At 43.4% G+C, this 19,445-nt stretch overlaps 1 protein-coding gene across 4 annotated transcripts in view; it reads left to right on the top strand.

Annotated features, from left to right (window-relative positions):
- MINDY4 (MINDY lysine 48 deubiquitinase 4) overlaps positions 1-19,445 on the top strand; it is a 459,492-nt gene that overhangs the window by 48,055 nt on the left and 391,992 nt on the right. For all 4 annotated transcript variants that reach the window (XM_029588354.1, XM_029588353.1, XM_029588352.1 and 1 more), the window contains 2 exons: positions 432-637; positions 11,276-11,522. In XM_029588354.1, coding sequence (XP_029444214.1) covers positions 432-637; positions 11,276-11,522 — 453 coding nt within the window. The remainder of the gene's footprint in view (positions 1-431; positions 638-11,275; positions 11,523-19,445) is intronic.

The following is a 19,445-nucleotide window of genomic DNA, read 5'->3' as shown; positions in this document are numbered from 1 at the left end:
ATATCTAGATAGGCAGGGTTTTCGGGATTTTCACAATGAATGTGCATGAGATGAATTTGCATGGGCTGCCTCCATATTATGCATATCTATCTTATTCATATTTATTTTGGATCTCCTTAAAACTCAACTGGCTAGGTGTTTCCTAAGGAGTGGGTTAAGAACCTCTGAACATGCCTTGCTACCTAACACTGTAAGAAAGGATGAGCCAAAACCTGGAGAAAGAAGGAAGAAATTAGAAAAACATGACTGTCTTTTACAAATGGACTCACAAGCAGAAAGGGAGATATGGAGGAAGGAAGGAGGCAGATAGGCAGCAGTAGCAGTAGAATATCTAGGAGCAAATTAGGAGCAGTTCAACATATGGCAGGCTTTTCACTCTTAAGTTGTGTTGGCTAAGTGACTTACCTTAAAGTCTTCTTTATATTTTGTAGGCAAAGGAGAATCCTTTAAAAACTATACTTGAAATTATAACAAAATACTTTCTAGAACATTTTGAGAACACCGAAAATACAGCAACTTCAGTGCCAGAAAATAGAAGGCGTTTGGCAACAGTTCCAGTGAGCCTGTATGAAATCTCAGATGAAGAGACGGGTGGGAGTACAGCTGTTTCTGATACAAGCAAGACAGAAGCCTACAGGTATTTTCTGTAGTTTATTTTTTAAACAATATGTAGGCAAAATCCCCACTGCAAAACCATGGCCAAACTGCAGCACAGCCCATGGTAAAGCCTTTATCTGTGCAGCTTACTGTTTTGTGTGAATAACAATATTTAGAGTTTGCTCAATAGGCAACAGAGGCAACTGCCTCCAGTGCTAAATTTTCATAGGTGCTGGAATACTGCCACGGCTGTCATGCCGCTGATCCAGAACTGCAGCCATGCTGCTTTCCTGCCAGCGCCGGCCCATCAACAGCAGTAGCTTTGGGATAGGAAATTCAGCGTGGAGCCTGCCAGCCCTCGCGTGCTCGGAGGTTCTGTAGTGGCCCTGCCTTTCCTATCACATGGGCTTCATGTTACTATGGAAACACATAGGCAGGGCAGGAGCCTCCCAGGGCCTCTGTCTGCACAAGGGCTTGCAAGCCCCACACTGAATTTCTTTTCCTGAATTTGCTCCTGTTATTTGGCCGACACCCGTAAAGAAGATAGCAGGGGTTCCTCTGAAGTGAGGTGAAGGAGGAGGGGGACATGTCTAACATTAGTTTTGCTTTTCTGAACGGCTGTCATATACTCACGCCCACTGCCAGTGAGGTGCTGCACTTGAAAAGAGCTGTTGCTAATCTGTTTCGTGCCACACAGGAGTAGTAGGTAGCATTCAGTGAAGTGCACAGCTGAAAGGAGCTGCTGTAATCTGCGTGATACCGCACATGAGGGGAGCCATTAGCTGCTGTGGAAAAAGGAGGGGGAGAGAGTGCGGTAGTGGGAGAAGAGGGAGAATGAGAAAAGGTTGAAAGAGAAGTGGAGTGAAAAGGGAGGAGAGGTTAAAAGAGAAAAGGAACAGGGGAGAGTAAAAAAGTGAAGTAAACATGAGTAAATAAAAAGAAATAAGGCAAAAAGGGAGAAAAGGAAATAGTTAAGAACTACCCCTTGTCTGTCCCAGATACACAGGCCATGACAGGAAAACCTCAAACAGAGTTTCATTAGGCCTTCGTTGTGCCCTGCTGGTGCTGACTTCTTTTTTGTAGGGAAGATGGATGGCTCTGTTTGACTCTGTATAGATTATCAAGAGCTGTACATCATAACCCATCAAAAACAAGTACTTGCTTTCTTTGATATTTGAACTTTTCAACCAGCTCCAAGAAGCCTCCCTAGCTCTCAAGTGGATCTTAGGGGGATGTAAAACCTGATTCTAATCAAAGATTGGAAGGTGGCATTCAATACAAAAAATGGACACTACGAGTACTTCGGTTTATGTAATGCTCCGGCAGTATTCCAAGCCTTTGTGAAAGACATCTTCCGAGACCTACTGTATGTCATAGTCTCATCTCTCTCTATGCACCACAGCCATCTGACAAATGTTCTTCACCGATTAAGATATCATGGTCTTTTTGCGAAGCTTGAAAAGTGTGCCTTTGAATAAACTGAACTCCCCTTCCTGGGATATATTATATCAGCCTAAGGACTCCGGATGGACCCTTCCAAGCTCTCAGCGATCCTGGACTGGCCCCAGCCAGTCAGGCTCGAAGCTTTACAGTTCTTTCTTGGCTTTGCCAAATGTTATTGACAATTTATTAACCAATACTCCCTGATCACCACTCTACTCATTCCACTCACCAAAAAGGAAGCCAATGCCAGAGAATGGCCCCTGAAGCAGTACATGCCTTTGATCACCTAAAGTCCACCTTCCTGTCTGTAGCCTTGTTACACTGACTGGACATTTCTCGGCCTGTTTGGAGGTAGAATTCTCCTTAGTGGAGGTGGGGGCAGTGCTATCCCAGGCTGTACCTAATGACAAATTACTACCTTGTGCTTTTTTCTCCAGAAAATGTTTGCCCGCAGAGAAGAACTACAGCATCGGGAATAGTAAATTGCTTGCCATCAAATTATCCCTTGAGGAATGGCGGCACTAATTGGAAGAGGCAGGTCATCCTGTCACCATTTTTACAGATCATAAAAACCTCATGTATTTACAGACTGGCAAATGTCTAAATCCTTGTCAAGCCAAATGGTCCCTATACTTTGCCTGCTTTGACTTCTGCCTCACTTACCACCTGGCGGAGAAAAATATCAGAGTTGATGCCCTATCTAGATCCTGCAACCTCCACTGATGCATCCATGGAGCCTCAGCATATTATTGATCTAGCTAGAGTGATTGCCACCACCTCCGTCTCCATTCCTCCCAGAAAGACTATAGTTCCCAAACAGCTTTATGAGCGAGTTCTTAAATTGGCCCAATCATTCCAAACTGGCAGGCTGCTCAGGGGTCCACAGGACTTCAGAGCTGATTACCCAACACTACTGGTGGCCCAACATGAGGAAAATAACATCCTATTCCTGACTGCATTAACAATATATCTCTACACTTTTGTTAATACATACATTCAAAAACATTTTTTTGTATTTAACAATTAAACAAAATTTTATTATATTGCACTTATCCCCATGTACCACATACACATTGTATAATTATTACATATCATACATCATTATAGCATGTATCACAAACATATCAATGATAATTCAAACTTTTTAATTCTTTCAAACATATTTTTCAACTTGTTCAAATAATTTATCCCCCGGACATGCCAACCCCCAACACCCCTATAATAACAATAAATAGAATCACATTCATACCCTATAAAAACACTCAACCCATAACAAAGTACAAATGCTCGCTCTATTTTAAATATATGATTTTGATTCTCTAATCCATCCCATCAATTGATAGTTGCTTGTTCACTGTTGAAAAAATGTAGACCCAGACAAGGTTCCTTGTTTCACCCGATTAGGGTTTCCTCAGGGGAAAATATAATCACGTCTTGTCAAAAAGCAATCTTTCAAACCCGAGCATCTGAGAAATACAAAATAATCAATATCTCTCCAATTTAATATATTAAATCAAAAATTACAAACCCCAATTATAGAATACTTACTTGCTCCAACAACATCACCAGCATGTCCGGAGACTCCCATTAAACACCATTTCATACTACTCACTATAAAAACAATGCATATGTTATCCCCGACTTATATCACAAATATTTGACCAAATAAGTTTATTATATATTTCCAATTACCACACCAGCTATCACAGAACAACCAAGACTACACACCGGATCTCAAATATCTTTGAATCCCAAACAACTTCAAAGATACTTCTGTGTACCACCCACAGACCAACAGACAAATGGAGAGAACTAATCGGACTCTTGTGACCTTTTTAAGGGCCTTTGTTTCCTCCCGACAGAATGATTGGGCCTGACTTCTTCCTTGGACTGAATTCAGTTATAATAACCATACCAATGAGTCTGTGAGGCTTCCCCATTCTTCATCATATTTGGTCAACATCCTAAAATGCTATCCACATGAACTCCAGCAGCTGAATAGTTGTGCATGTCTCTATAGGACATCTGTAGGAAGTCTCAGGAGTTCCTATAAAGGACTACCAAATCAGTATAAGTGTAGTGCCAATCGAAGACCTTGGCTTGCACCACAGTTCATTCCCACTCACAAAATATTGCTGAGTACCAGACACATTGGGTTAAAGGTACTGTCAGTCAAGCAAACAGTCAAATATGTTGGACCCTACTCTGTCCTGAAGCAATTCAATCTGGTGATATTCCAGCTCAAATTACCATCATCCCTTCAGATCCATAATTCCTTTCATGTATCCCTCTTGAAACTTTTGATTCTGGGTAAAAGAACAAAAATGTTCAGGAAGCACATCCCCATGGATGTGCTTCCTGAAAATTGAGATCCAAGACATTATTGATTCCAAATTAATCAGGGGTAGATTATAAAACCTCATAGATTGGAAGCACTTTGTGCCTGAAGAAAGATCATGGGAATCCTCCTGTAATCTCCATGCTCCTCACTTGCTCAGAAAATTCTGTCGCCTCTTATCTCACAAGCCCAGGGTGGGCAGCCCTGAGGAGGGACTTAGGAAGAGGGATACTGTTACCTCTCCTTACCTCTCCAGCACACCAAATGTGGCCTCAGTCCATAGACTGCTCTGGCACAGATCCTGCACCAAGCTGCTTCCAGAGGAGCAACGCCGTAATTCCTGAGTCTTATATGAGCCTTGGATCTAGGACTTCCTGTGTCGCTGCCTGATGATGTCATCACTGCCTGGATATATATAAGGAAGTGCTCTGCACCCAGCCAGTGCCTCAGCAACAGGTCTTTGTGCGCCTTGTGATTGAATTCTTATCTGTTTGCCTGTACGCTGCCGGTTCTGACTTCTACACCCTCCTGAACTTCACTTGTACGTCTCCTGCCTTGACCTCTGCCAGTCCTCTGGATCGTGATCTCTTCATCTGCTGTTGCCTGCTTGGGCCTGGCCTGTGCTTGCACAGCTCAGAACTACTGACCATATCTTTACCTTAAAAACACTGATTAACAAACATGTAAAGAATACCTCTTCAGGGAGAAAATTTACATGTTTTTTATTGACTTTACAAAAGCCTTTGACTCTATCATGCACCCTGGCCTGAACTTTCAACTACTACATACTGGAATTGAGATGAAAACTTGTGATATAATTAAATCCATGTATTTATCCATTGGCTGTAAGGTAAAATTAAACAATATGCATACAGACAGCTTTAGACAGATGAATGTGAGAGGGATGTAACCTGAACCCCACCCTTTTCAACATCTACAACAATTATTTCCCACAGTACTAGAGAGCTCCAAAGCTCCAGGGTTAATAGTGGTGTGCTGTTAGGGCCTTTAAGAGATTCACTGATCCCCTGCCCTAACTGATCTCATATATTTGTTTTGAATTGTTCATTTTGTTTTTGAGCAGGGGCCAAAAATCAATTTCCTTTCCTTCTAATTTGCTCGTATCACACCTCAGCCCGTTCATAACCTGGACCCAGGATACTGAAGAAGTGGGAGCCTCTTCTTTCACTCGTCCTTGTGTGCCAGCCTTGAGTCTATTCAAAACAAATAATCAAATTACAGGCATCCGACACTTGTAAATGGATATCATTTGAGTCTGCATCCTCTATACAAACTGAATCTATTATAAAAAATATGAGTCCTGCTAATTATCCATTAGATGTGATTCCTATAAAGGCTCTAAAAACAGTTGTTCAAACAATTTCTAGGTCTATCACATACCGGGTCATTCATCAAACCGCCATGTGCTGGTATTGCATGATACTGGCCGAATTGCGTTGGTACAGTGCAAATTAGGGGAAGGCGAGAAGTTATGTTCCGGCAGCGCTGTGGACGATAATGTTTTTTACATTATCGCCAGCAGCACCGTGGGAATTAACTACACCTCTTCCCGTGGCCCTATGGGTGGGAAACTGTGTGGCCCGGCCACAACCGCGGCGGGCAAAAACGCACCGCCGTGATGCAGCTGACTGCACAATTTCGCCCCCTGCCTCTTTTTTTTCGCACAGCTCATCATTCTGATATCTAATGGATAATTCTGCTATCTAATGGATAATTAGCAGGACTGTAAACCTCTTACTTGGCGAAGGTAAGATGCCAATTATCCTAAAATGTGCCTCAGTGAGGCCAATTCTAAAAAACAAGAATTCTGATGATAATGTTTTAAGTAATTTTAGATCAATTTCTTACCCACCATTTATTGCCAAAATAATTGAGAAAGTAGTTAAATCACAATTGACTGAATATCTAGAAGATAATATATTCTTTCTGACTCAGTTTGGTTTTAGAACATTTTTCAATATTGAATCCCTTTATTGGCACTTACAGATACGGTTTTAAGGGGTTTTGATGCAGGACGATCTTATCTATTGATTTTATTAGACATTTTGGCTGCCTTCGATATGGTTGATCACAGGATTTTAGTTCATAGGCTTTCTGATATTGGTCTAAGTGGAACAGCTCTGCAATGGTTTTGTTCATATCTTGAAAATCATTCATTTATGAAAAGATTGGCAAATAAGTGTCCGATAAATTCCTCATTGTCGCTGGGGTACTGCAGGGTTCATCTCTGTCGACAACCCTGTTCAATATATATATATATGTTACTTTTATGTAAGTTATTATCTAGACTAGGGGTTAATTATTATATTTTTGCAGATGATTTACAATTTCTAATTCCCTTCAAAGATCGTATTGAAAATTCATTGAAATTGGCTGAGGTATATATTTCTGCAATTCAACAGTTAAGTCATATGAAACTCATATTGAATAGTCAATCAACTGAAATTGTGTTATTAAATAGAAAATGAATACCAAATATGCCTATAGTTTTTAAAGCTAGTTCTGTGACCATTGACTTAACCAGTCATGCACGTGACCTTGGGATCATTATTGACAGGGATCTTAATATGAAGAAGCATATTAATATCAAAATTAGGGATGATTATAATAAATTGTATTCTTTAAATCGACCAAAACCTCTGCTCAATTATGAAGACTTTCGTTCAGTGCTTCAAACTTTGATTTTCTCTAATTTAGATTACTACAATGCCTGCCAGTACACTAAGACCACTGAAGTTATTACAAAACGCAACAGCTAGGACCTTAACCGGCAGTATAACATATAATCATATTATGCCTACGTTAATTAAATTACACTGGTTACCAGTTAAATTTAGAATCGATTATAAGATTAGTTGTTTATCACATAGGTCTATTTACAATGAAAAAATAGAATGGCTAAATGTAACTATTCACCTCCATGCACTGCAACAGGACCTTAGGTCTGGAAAAAAAGATCTTTTGTCATTTCTATTGGTGCAGATGGCATACTTAAGTAAGGTAAGATAAAGAGCTATATCCATTGCTGGACCTAAACTATGGAATTTGCTCCCATCTGAATTAAGATTACAAAAGGATTTAGCAATATTAAAGAAAAATCTGAAAACCTGGCTTTTTAAAACAGGCATATATCACTGAATTAAATAAGGTACTAAACTAAATATTGTTTTGAGTAAGAAATACATTGGGACTGGCATTATGAATACCTGAGGCTTGATTTTTTTTTTAATTTTTAAATTTAAATTTTAATATTTAATTTTAATGTTGATGTTAATCTTAAGTTTATTTTACTTGGGATTTAATTAATGGTTTTTAACTAAATTTTTCTATTTTGTTTAATATTTTGTAATGATGTTTTAGGTATTTATATTTCATTGAATTGTTTCCTGTTAAGTAGTTTATGTTGTGAACAGTTATAATTGTCTACAGAATAATGGTATACTAATATTATAAGTAAATAAATAAATAGGTAAACTCTCGGGGCTTACACTTCCTTCATCTGTGCTTATCTTATGATTCAAGAGATCAGCATAGAGAAAGTACCAAATTGCAGGGCTGGCATACAAGCAGGAATGACGGAACTGCTGTTTCCACCATGTCCTGCACTGTGCTGTCCTGTGACCCTTCCCCAGGACAAACCTGAGTGCCCGGCAGAAAAGAGAGAGAGAGATGCCCCAGCATGGCCTCCCCTGACTGAAGAAATGAAGCAGCAAGAGCAGTCCCGGCAGAGCTGTCAGCAGGGCCTGTCTTGCGGGTGGCCGAACAAAACAAAGGAGTGAGAGCAGTCCCTTCATCATGAGAGAGAGAGAGAAAGTGAGAGAGGCTCTGCCTGGCCAATATAGCTATAGAAACAAGTGAGAGCAACCCTGATGTGAGAGAGAGAGCATATGTATGAGTGAGAGAGCGGGCACATGAAAGTTTGTGTGCCCCTTCCCCCCCGCCCCCCCACTAATTCACAACAATCTGAGGATGACTGAAATCAAAAGTTCCCGGGTATGGAGAGCAAGGACCTAATGCACGCAATACTGGCCGCAATGCAGCGGTGCAATGCAAATTAGGGGAAGGGGAGGAGTGTGGGCGGGGTTTGGGCAGAGTTATGTCCCGGCAGTGCTACGGGCAATAATGTTTTCAACATTATTGCTGGCAGTGCCACGAGAAATAACTACACCTATTCCCGTGGCGCTATTGGTGCGAAACTGTGCAGCCTGGCTGCAATCATGGCAGGTGAAAACACACCGCCATGGTGCGGCTGGCTGCACAATTTCACCCCCCCGCCCCTTTTTTTTACATGGGTCATCATTCTGCTATAGCTATAGCAGAATGATGAATCTAGGCCTAAGTTAACTGGATAACTTTAGACCTGTTAGTAATTTTATTAATTCACACTATCCACTTTCCTTCCTTCTGGGATTTGCACATTCTAGCCCCTCTAGATCTAGTTTCACATTGGTCAAAGAGGAGCTGGTGGAGTGAACATTTCACTGATGGTGTTGTTTAGAGTTCTGAATTACTGAGCTCTAGACTTGGGGAGTTTCTTCCAGTTGCTGTGCAACAGGTCATGTGATCCGTCAGTGTCAAAATGTAATCTTTGAGAATCAACAGTTGTAGGTATTTAATTACTCTTTCCCCTTCAGACAGGGAGCTTGGGAGGTCTGCTGATGTGTGCCATGGTCATTATATTTCATGGCAATAGGTTTTGGGCAGAGGGAAGCCCTGTTTATACATGGAACACTGACAGAGTATCACCTGCCAACACCTCATTGGTTCAAGTTCGGTTTTTTGAATCTCTGAAAATAATTTTTCACTCACATCCTGATTATTTTTTTGTCCAGTTACTAACATACCCAGGCTTATCCTGCATTCAGAAAGTCTAATTGTATGTGTGGTCACATTGGCTCAGAGCCAAATAATGTGGAAATGTGGCCATACCATTAATTAGCACAACAAAAATTCTTTGACTACTGCAATGTTTTATCCCTTCAGGGCCAAACTGATTGTAGCCTAAATGATTAAAGGAATGTTAGTTAGTTAGTTAGTTATTTATTTATTTTTGTGGCAATAAAATGTTGAAACCATAATATATTATTCCTTCATGTCATTGTTAGCCTAGTTTTTCTATAGGGAAATTGGCCTCATAAGATCAGTATGTCTGTGTGTCTCTCTCCCCAGTAACTTTGGAACTTCATCCAATTTCAGTCAAATTTGTGCCAAAGAAAGCATAATGTCGCGAGACTCTCAGCTCAGACTTTTCATGCGCCCTCGAAGTCTCAGAAGCCTTTTTTCTTTCAAATTCCTATAGCAAAACAGACCGGTTCATTTGAAGTCTTGGGGAGATCAGGATACATTATGATGTCATTGATAATAATTAAAGCTACCCTGTCATTGGTTGACACTGAACATTTTTAAAGCTATTTTGCCATTGGATAGTTTCTGTGGTCACCAGCTGCATCCATTTCAAAACTTTTATCAAATGTTATTAAACTAAACGACTTTCCTTAAAATCACTATTTATTTATTTAATAACCCGTTGATCTAAAAATCTCAATGATGCACTTAAAGATGAATTTTAAAAGCCCAGCATATGCCAAATTTGGAAGAGCTGTGCACATGTTGGGCTGGCGCACCAAGCAAATTTTAAAAGCTACCAAGATGCGTGTGTCTTACTTGTTTCAAAAGGGGTAAGCAGAGTCTGGGCAGGGCATGGATATTTTGGAGCGTGCCCAAGAAATGTACTTGCAAATACTTACGTGCCCGGGCTCACGATCTGGTGCCATTAAAGAGGAGGTGATTAGTTGGAACAAAGGAGCTATATAAAAGCCGGGGTTCATCTAATGGTGGGGAGGGTAACCTCCTGGGCCCTAGGTGCTGTTGTGGAGATATCTTCCCATTCCAAGTATCAAAAAGAAGCATGGACTCTGAGGATGGTGTTCAAATTAAAAGAGCTTGGAAAAACAAAGCCCAAACCAGTATGGCAAAATCAAAACAACATGAAAAAAAATTGTAATTGGGAAAAAACCAGAGTCTATGGTATATCCCCTGGGTGTTCTTCCCCCAACTGAACCAGTGTCCATTCAAGTAGTCCTTCCCTGTGAAGGGTGGGGTAGCTCTTCAAGCTCCAGTTTAAAGTAAGGGCTGGAGAAGTGAAAATCCTTTTGTCCAAAAATAGATCTCAGAACAGTTAACATCAGCAGTCTTTGCAAAAATTCTCAAAAGTCCAAGAACTTCAATAATTCTCAGAAAAACTCCAAAGTCAGAATCTTCAACCTCTGCTGTTGCCAGTAGCAAAGGCAAAACATAAAGACTCCAGCGGTGGTTTGCCCTTCTCTCAGGAATTTGGTTTACAAAATCCCAATTTCCAAAATCTTCAAAATCCAATCCCCTCCAGAGGTCATCCTTTCCTGAGATCTAGGGATGATCTCGAGCTCCTGCGTCTCTCTTGCAGTATTGCCTGCCCTCTGACTCTGGGCAATCTTCTAGGGCACTTTATACTCTTTAGCCACAACCCACAAAAAGGTGGGGTTAAAGCAAGGGGAGGACTCAGAAATGTAAAACCCCTTCTTAGGTGAAATATATAAGGAACAATGTTAGTGATACGCAAAGCTGTTATTTTGATGATGCAGTTCAGCAAACTGAATTTTAATGTATAAGGCTTCTGATATATAATCAAAATAACCTGAGAATGTGCTTGTTTCCCTTTAAACAAGCAACATTTCCTGTGGAGAATTTAAAATTCTAGCCTGGAAGTCTTAAATGTTTAAAAATACTGTAGACTCTGAGGCCATGAATATTTAAATACTGATTAATAAAACATGGGATGCCTGTGCTGTGGGTAAAGAAACTGTTTCTTCAGTGGCTTTTGCATTCCTGTTGTTTTAGATGGGAAGAGGATACAGCTACATCCCAGAAACAGCAGTCCAGAAGTAATTTGTTTACTGAGGCAAGAGCGATGACCACTAGTTTGTTATCTAAGGATGAGAAAATGAACTTGAACATCAACTGTGAGCATGCTCTGAAGACGGACGAATCTGCAGGGGAGTCAAGGACCATATCGGTGGCACAGAGACCAAAGTCCTGTCGAGTTATTCGAGGAATGATGACTGGACCTGTGGCCAGTTCAGAAGAGGTAAGCTTTGGTCAGGTTTACTTGTAAATACGTAAAATAGTTTCTGTACTGTGCTGAGGCAGGCAGAAACAGTTTACATTTCTCCAGACTACTGCCTGCCAGTTTGGCAGAGTGAGGCCACTAAGCAATGGATCATAGTTGTTAAGTTTCTTTAAAAATGGAGCTCTTTTATGGTTTTGGTTAACTTGCATGCTCTGGGATACATAAAACTTTCTTGGTTTGAAAGTCTTGTCATATATTTTTGATAAGAAGGTCCAAGAGAGCAAGATGGCAATCAGGAGGAGAGACATAATCTTATTGGGGACTGGATGAGGGCTGGGGTTAAAGGATTTATGGGGGTATTAGCCTCTTGCTAGTTATCACAATGTACACTAGCCCCATGCCCTTTTATTTTGATAAAGTCCCTGCCTGATAATTTGTTGCAGATGTTACTGCAAATTGTGAATACTTCTTTAAATACAGGTTGTTTGCCAGACAAATTTAAACAATCCGTGGTGACTCTTTTATTGAAGAAGGTATTGTTGAATAAGGAAAGCTGTGCTAGCTACCGGCAAGTAGCAAATAGTCCTTTACTGGCTAACTTTAAAAAGAATAAGCGTGTGTCCATAAACACACGTATTGGCACATGAGCAGAGATACACTGCAATTTTATTTCATGTGTATACATATGCATGTATCATTTAAAATACCCCATTGTGTATATGTGTGTGCGTGATCTCTCCCTCTCTCTCCCTCCCCCGAGTATATATGATAGTTCAGCAATCTTGAAAATCCCTAAAACTTGAGATCTTCAGACTTGCTCTTCATAAGGGCTAGCAGTAAAGTTACACGAACAACTCACCATCGTGCACCATGGTCAGCTTTTCTAAAATTCAGTGTTACGCGCGTAACTCCTGGCCTCAACCCTTTTCCACCCCCTTGTTCTTGATGCGCGCATTGGTTTGTATGCACGTACTTCGCAGCTTCTTAAAATTGGCATTGCTTGCGCGCGACCCACATACGCGAGCAGCACTTTTAAAATCTGCTGGTAAGGTTATAGAGAGAGGGGTATGTTCCCAGTTAATATCTTATTTGGAGGAGATTGATGGTTTGGATGAGTGTCAGTCACGATTTAGGTGGGGTTATAGCACTGTGTGTCTAGTGGAATGGTGTGGAGAGGTAAGTTTGCAAGGACAGGTTATAACTTGGTTGAAGTTGTTTTTGACAGGGAGATGAGTGGTAGTTCAGGTATGAGGAGAATTTTGTGATAATTTTAGTTTGGAGTTTGTGGTTCCACAGGGTTCCCCATTATCTCCTTTATTGTATAATTTGTTTGTGACAAGGGTTTTCTTTGTGCAGATGATGTGCAATTAATTATTCCAGCAAACAAGACCCACCTTTTACCTTGGAAAAGATTAATAGGAACCTGCATTTGTTAGTGCTCCTGTTTCAGAGAAATCAACTGGTTTTGAATGTGGGAAAAACAAGTGCAGTACATTAGGGTTGGAGATTCACTAATCTGTTCCTTGAAATTAAAGATTGAAGGTATTGAAATGTGCAGCGCTCAGAAAGTTAGAAATTTAGGGCTGGAGAGTGATGAGTTATGGAACTTTTGAATGCCACATATCAACAGTGGTGAAATGAATATTTTTTTAAACTTACACTTCTAAAGAGACTTTGGGGGGTTTAGTCACAGGTTGTGTTTTGGCTGGTGGTTCAGTCTTTTGTTTTACTATTGCTAGATTACTGCAGTGGGTTATTGGTGGGGCTACCAGCTGAAAACATCCAACAGCTACAAGTTCTGCAAAATATGGCAGCGAGGTAAATTTTTCCATGTCTGAGAAGAGTTAGCGCAGCCCCCTTATTAAAGCAACTGCATTGGCTATCAGTTCGTTTAAGAGCAAAGTTTCAGGTAATGTGTCTAAATTTTAAGGCAGCTCGTACTGTAATATCTGGTACAAAATTATAGGCGAAATAGAAGTCTTCTAGTTCAGTTTCAGAGTCTATTCTGTGTACGATCATTTAAGGAGGTGATGAAAAGCTCCATTTGGAAGATAATTTTCTCATAGGACAAGCAGGATGGTAGTCCTCACATGTGGGTGACATCATCAGGATTGAGCCCTATCACGGAACACTTTTGTCAAAGTTTCTAGAACTTTGACTTGGCACACTGAGCATGCCCAGAATGCCCTCAATCATGCATCCAGCAGGGGTCCCCCTTCAGTCTCTTTTTTTCCTTGCAGCAGTAGCCACGTGGTTTGAGGAGCTCTTCTTATATTCCTGACAGGAATTTCCTCACGGAATTTTTCAAAAGGTTTTTGAAAATTTTCTCCCCATCCGGGGTCCCTCTATCGACCATCGATACCCGCTGATGTTAGGTAAGGCTTTACCTCGTTTTTGCGGTCGGTTACCAAGGGTTCTTCTTTTCAAGGCCTAACCACACCGTGGTTAAATTTTTCTTAGAACCATGGTGATGGGTTTTCGTTGGTGCCCCGATTGTCTGAGGACGATGTCCATCATGGACCCGCATAAGGTATGTGTCTTATGCTTGGGGGATGATTATGACGTCGCGACGTACCAATTGTGCCCAAGTGACCCGAAAGGGCCTCAGGGCACGGTTAGAAAAAATGGAGTTTCTTTTTCAGGCTAAGCAGCCTATTCCATCGAAGGCCTCGACGTCATCGGCACCATCGCCATCCACCTCTCGACACCAACCAGATGCCGGTGGTTCTCGCCCGACTGGATCCACTTCAAAGTTGTCCACCTCTTCATCCTCGGCGCCGGAGAAAGACCGGGCTGAGCACCGGGAGAAGCACCGGCATCGGCACCGAAAGACTCAATTCACCGACCCAGGGAAGCCCTTGATATCGGCATCGACAGAACCACCGAAGAAAAAAGCCCGCGCAGAGGAGCCTCCATCTTCCTCCATGGCCGAGACACCGAGGCGTTCCCCCACCTTTATTGTTGCCGGGAGCCGAGTCTCCACTCTCACCAGTTGGCCCTCTGGCGATGCCTGTGCAGCCTTCTACTCCGGAACTGGTGTTTCAAGCGCCAGCTTTCTGTGAGGAATTGAACAGAATGGTTCAAGAGGCAGTCATCCATGCACTACAGTGCCTTCAGCCTCCTTCGATACCAGTGCTGACTCCGATCTCGGGCTCCAATCTGATGCTGGCTCCATTACTGGACAGATTGGACACGCTGATCGGTGTTCTTCTTCCAGTGCCCCCGAAAACATCGATATGTCCTACACCATTGACACAGATTCCCTTGTCATCGGAGGATGAGGAATCGTCGATGCCAGAACCGATTCCAGGGCCATTGGGGATTCTTCCGAGATGTCCTTTGAAGTCGCCGATTCCATCGGTGCCTCTCCCATCTTCGGTGCCGCATTGACCCTTATCGGTGCCTCCGCCGATACCCTCGATGCCCCCTCCGATTCCGTCGGTGCTACGACCTGATCCAGCTGGAATAGGTCTCTTCCTTCCATCAGGAGGTCCAACCGATGCTGGTGATCAGTCATACCAGCCCTGGTCTGATGATTCCTCAGATACACAGGATTCTGATAACATTCCCTCTGAGCCATCTCCACCTAAAGAGAGAAGACGTTCCCTTCCAGAGGACCTGTCCTTCATAAGCTTTACAAAGGAAATGTCAGAAGCCATTCCCTTCAAGCTTCAAACAGAGGAAGATTCCAGGCACAAAATGCTTGAGATACTCCAGTTTGTGGATGCCCCCAAGGAGTTTATGTCCATACCAGTTCACGAAGTCCTTCTTGAACTTCTCCAGCGTAACTGGGAACATCCAGGTACCGTACCACTGGTGAACCGGAAAACAGATGCTACCTACTTGGTTCAAACAGCTCCTGGGTTCCAGAAGACCCAGCTTTCTCACCATTCTGTTGTAGTGGAGTCTGCTCAGAAGAAGGCACAGAGACCTCGGCCTCATTCTTCTACACCTCCAGGGAAAGAACAAAGGTTTCTGGATGCCTTGGGATGTAGAGTCTTCCATGGCTCCATGCTAATTTCACGTATAGCTGACTATTAGCTATATATATGACAGAGTACACAAGAAACATTTTCAAGATGCTGCAGGACTTCTCGGATTCCCTTCCAGAGCAGTTTCAGGACCAACTCAACTCCATGCTAAAGAAAGGCCTCGATGCTGGGAAGCACGAGGTCCGCGCTGCATATGATATCTTTGACACTGCCTCTAGAGTGTCTGCAGCAGGCATTAGTGCCAGAAGATGGGCCTGGCTGAAATCTTCGGATTTACGACCCGAAATCCAGGAGAGGTTGGCGGACCTCCCCTGTGCAGGTGATAATCTATTCGGGGATAAGATCCAGGACACTGTCGCACAGCTCAAGGACTACCATGAGACATTGCGCCAGCTCTCTGCTGTACCCTCGGAATTTCCCTTTACTTCTAAATGGCTATTTAGAAGAGAGGCCAAGAGGGCAACCTATAAAACTCGTAGGTATTATCCTCCCCCATCTCGCAGTCACCCAACCAGGCCATATCAAAAGCCTCAAGCCCGCCAATCCAGGCCTCAAAAAGCCCAACCAGCTCCGCAGCCTGGCCCTGCTTCGGGTTTTGACTCCCAGCTAGAGAGCATCTGTCAACTTCCATTACCATCTCTGCCAGTGGGCGGCCGTTTGTGCCACTTCACCAAAACCTGGCACAAGATAACTACAGATCAGTGGGTCCTTTCGGTAGTGGCTCAAGGTTACTGTCTTAACTTCCTTTCAGTTCCATTGGACTCCTCACCTTGGCCAGGGTGGGATTTATCCGACCACTCTTCACTTCTAGAGGAGGAACTAACAACCCTTCTCCGATCCCGGGCAATAGAACCAGTGCCCCTTCCACAATGGGGACAAGAGTTCTATTCTCGATATTTCCTAATACCAAAAAAATCAGGAGGCATTTGTCCAATTTTGGATCTACGTGTCTTAAACAAGCATCTACAGAAAGAAATGTTTAGGATGGTAACTGTTAGTGTTCATGGTAGTTGTGGGTGGATCCTTGGGCCAGTGGCAGATGACCACGTCCCCGGGGGAAGATCCCAAGAGGGACCACTGGTCAGGCTCAGAGTATGGAGACAGACACACCCTAGTTCTTTTATTAAACAGTATATGGAACCACCAGAGGTGGCAGTAGTGAGCTGGAAGTGCCCGGCTGGGCTGTAGTCCCTCAGATATTGGAACAGCGATCCTGGATAACTGAGCTGTAGAGAAACTGAATATAGTGAGTAGGCAGGGTATGCAGAGTTCAGGAGCAGAACCTTGATGGTAACACTCACACAATAGTCTCTTAGAAGCAGCCCAGGAGCTGGAAGGAAGTAGGCCCTCGAGGAGCGAGTACCTGGTTCCAGGGAACGCTCTGAGAGAGAGATGGCAGACTTCCTGGCAGAAGTGGTATTCAGTAGCAAGTCCGGGATCGTGGGCCCTCAAGGAGCGAGTACCGATTCTAGACTGCGATCTGAAAAGCAAAGAGAAAGTGAGGCCCCCGAGGAGTGGGTACCCCTGGTAAGTCCGAGGAGGCAGAGTAGCAAGGTATGCGGAGACGAATCCCATCCACAGCGATACCTGGAGGCAGCTAGGTAAAACCTTTACTAACTCGATTAGTTAGCGATTTCAGAGACCTTAAATATCCGGTGGAGATGATGTCACCTCAGGGGGCCGCCCCTGAGGTTCGCGCCACTGCTGGTACTTGAATCGTGGCCGCGCTGCGCACGCGCCCTTAGGCGTCTAGCCGGTCCGGGGGTACCGGACAAGAACAGCACGATGACGCCACGGCAGCCAAACTTCCAACAGGCAAAGAGGGAGTCGCCAAAGAGGTAAGGTGGGCGTAGTGGATACGTCAGGCAGCGACGGTCGCAACAGTCCCCCCTTTCAAAGGACGATTTCCTCTTCAGGTACCAGGCTTGGGTTTTGAAGTATGCGCGAGGTGGAACTGACGAAGCATCTCTTTGTCCAGAATATTGGTCTGAGGCTCCCGAGAGTTTTCTTCGGGGCCAAAACCTTCCCACTTCAGAAGGTATTCAAACGTATTGCCTCTTTTACGAACATCCAGGACCTCTTCAACTTTGAATTCTAAGTCATCTTCTGCATTGATGACAGGTGGATCTTGAGGTTTGGAAGAAAATTTGCTGAGTATGAGTGGTTTCAGAAGTGAAACGTGGAAAGTGTTATGAATGTTGAGTCCAGGCGGTAGCTTCAGATGGTAGGTGACATTGCCAATACATTGAAGGACTGGGAATGGTCCCACGTAGTGAGGAGCAAACCGAGATGAAGGTAGTTTAAGTCTGAGGTGCTTGGTGGACAACCAGACCTTGTCTCTTGGTTTGAAGACTGGGGCTTGCGAATGGTGCATATCGTAGTATTTCTTAGCGCGGTCACTCGCTTTGATCAACATGTCCTTTGTCTGAACCCACAGATTATGGATATCATCAGCAGTGGATTGAGCTGCTGGGATAATCATTGAAAGCTTCAGTGGAAGTGGCGGTGTTGGGGAACATCCATAAACCACTTCAAATGGTGACAATCCAGTAGATGTTGCTGGATGAGAGTTGATGGCGAATTCAGCCCATGGAAATAATTCGGCCCAGTTGTTCTGTCGTGACGTGACATGGGCTCGAATGTACTGCTTCATAATACGATTCATCCGTTCCGTTTGGCCATTCGACTGCGGATGGTAGGCTGCAGGACGTCTAGAGTGATGTCGAACAACTTGCACAAGGCCTTCCAGAATCGTGCCGTGAATTGGGACCCACGATCAGATATGATGTGAGAAGGTAATTCGTGGAGGTGGAATATGTGCTTTATAAAGAGCTTTGTGAGCTCCAAGGCTGAAGGTATGCCAGGGAGTGCCACAAAGTGTGCCATCTTGCTAAATCGATCCACTATCACCCAGATGATATTCATTCCTCCGGAAGTAGGTAAACGACTACAAAGTCAGTAGCGATGTGCGACCAGGGCCAATCTGGAACTGGCAGTGGTTGCATCTGACCCCACGGTTGTCCAGAAGCAGGTTTGTTCTTAGCACAATTGGACAGGATGCCACTTAGAAATAGGTATCCTTTCTGATAGTAGGCCACCAATATAGCTCCTGTATCTTGAGCAGGGTCCGACGTTGGCCAGGATGGCCAGCCAGCTTGGAATTGTGCGCCCAAAAGAGCACTTTCTTCCTAAGTCTTTTTTGGAACGATGGTTTTACCAGCAGGCACAGACTGGGTAGATGCCAAGAGGATGTTCTTCGGGTCAATTATGTGCTGTGGCTCATCAGGCACATCCTCCGAGTGAAAAGAGCGTGACAGAACGTCTGCTCTGGTGTTTCTATCTCCAGGGTGAAACTTGAGCATGAAGTCGAACCTATTAAAAAATAGGGACCAACTGGCCTGTCTGTAATTCAGAAGTTGTGCGTGATGGAGATACTCTAGATTTTTATGATCCGTGAATACGGTTATTTGATGTTCAGCGCCTTCGAGCCAAGGCCGCCATTCCTCGAATGCAAGCTTTATTGCCAAGAGCTGTTTATCGCCAATCCCATAATTTTTCTCGGCAGGAGAAAATCTTCGTGAGAAGAACGAACAGGGTTGTAAGGCTTTCGAGTCTCCTGCTTGGCTTCACACAGCCCCTACACCCACATCTGAAGCATCAACTTCGATAAAGGGCTTGTTGGGGTCTGGATGCTGCAGGCACGGTTCTGTGGCAAAGGCAGTCTTCAATTTCTCAAACGTGGAAATGGCCTCTGCTGACCATTTTGAAGCATTGGCACCCTTCGGGTCATCGCAGTTAAGGGTATGGTTAAGGAAGAATAGTTCTTTATGAAGCTTCGATAATAGTTGGTGAACCCCAGGAATCTCCTTAACACCTTCAGGCTAGTAGGTTGGGACCAATTCTTGATACTTTCAAGTTTGTGAGGGTCCATTTGGAAGCCTTCTTTTGA

The sequence above is a fragment of the Rhinatrema bivittatum genome, chromosome 2 (genome assembly GCF_901001135.1).
Source record: "Rhinatrema bivittatum chromosome 2, aRhiBiv1.1, whole genome shotgun sequence".
NCBI lineage: Eukaryota > Metazoa > Chordata > Amphibia > Gymnophiona > Rhinatrematidae > Rhinatrema > Rhinatrema bivittatum.
This window is presented reverse-complemented; position numbering and strand designations above follow the sequence as displayed.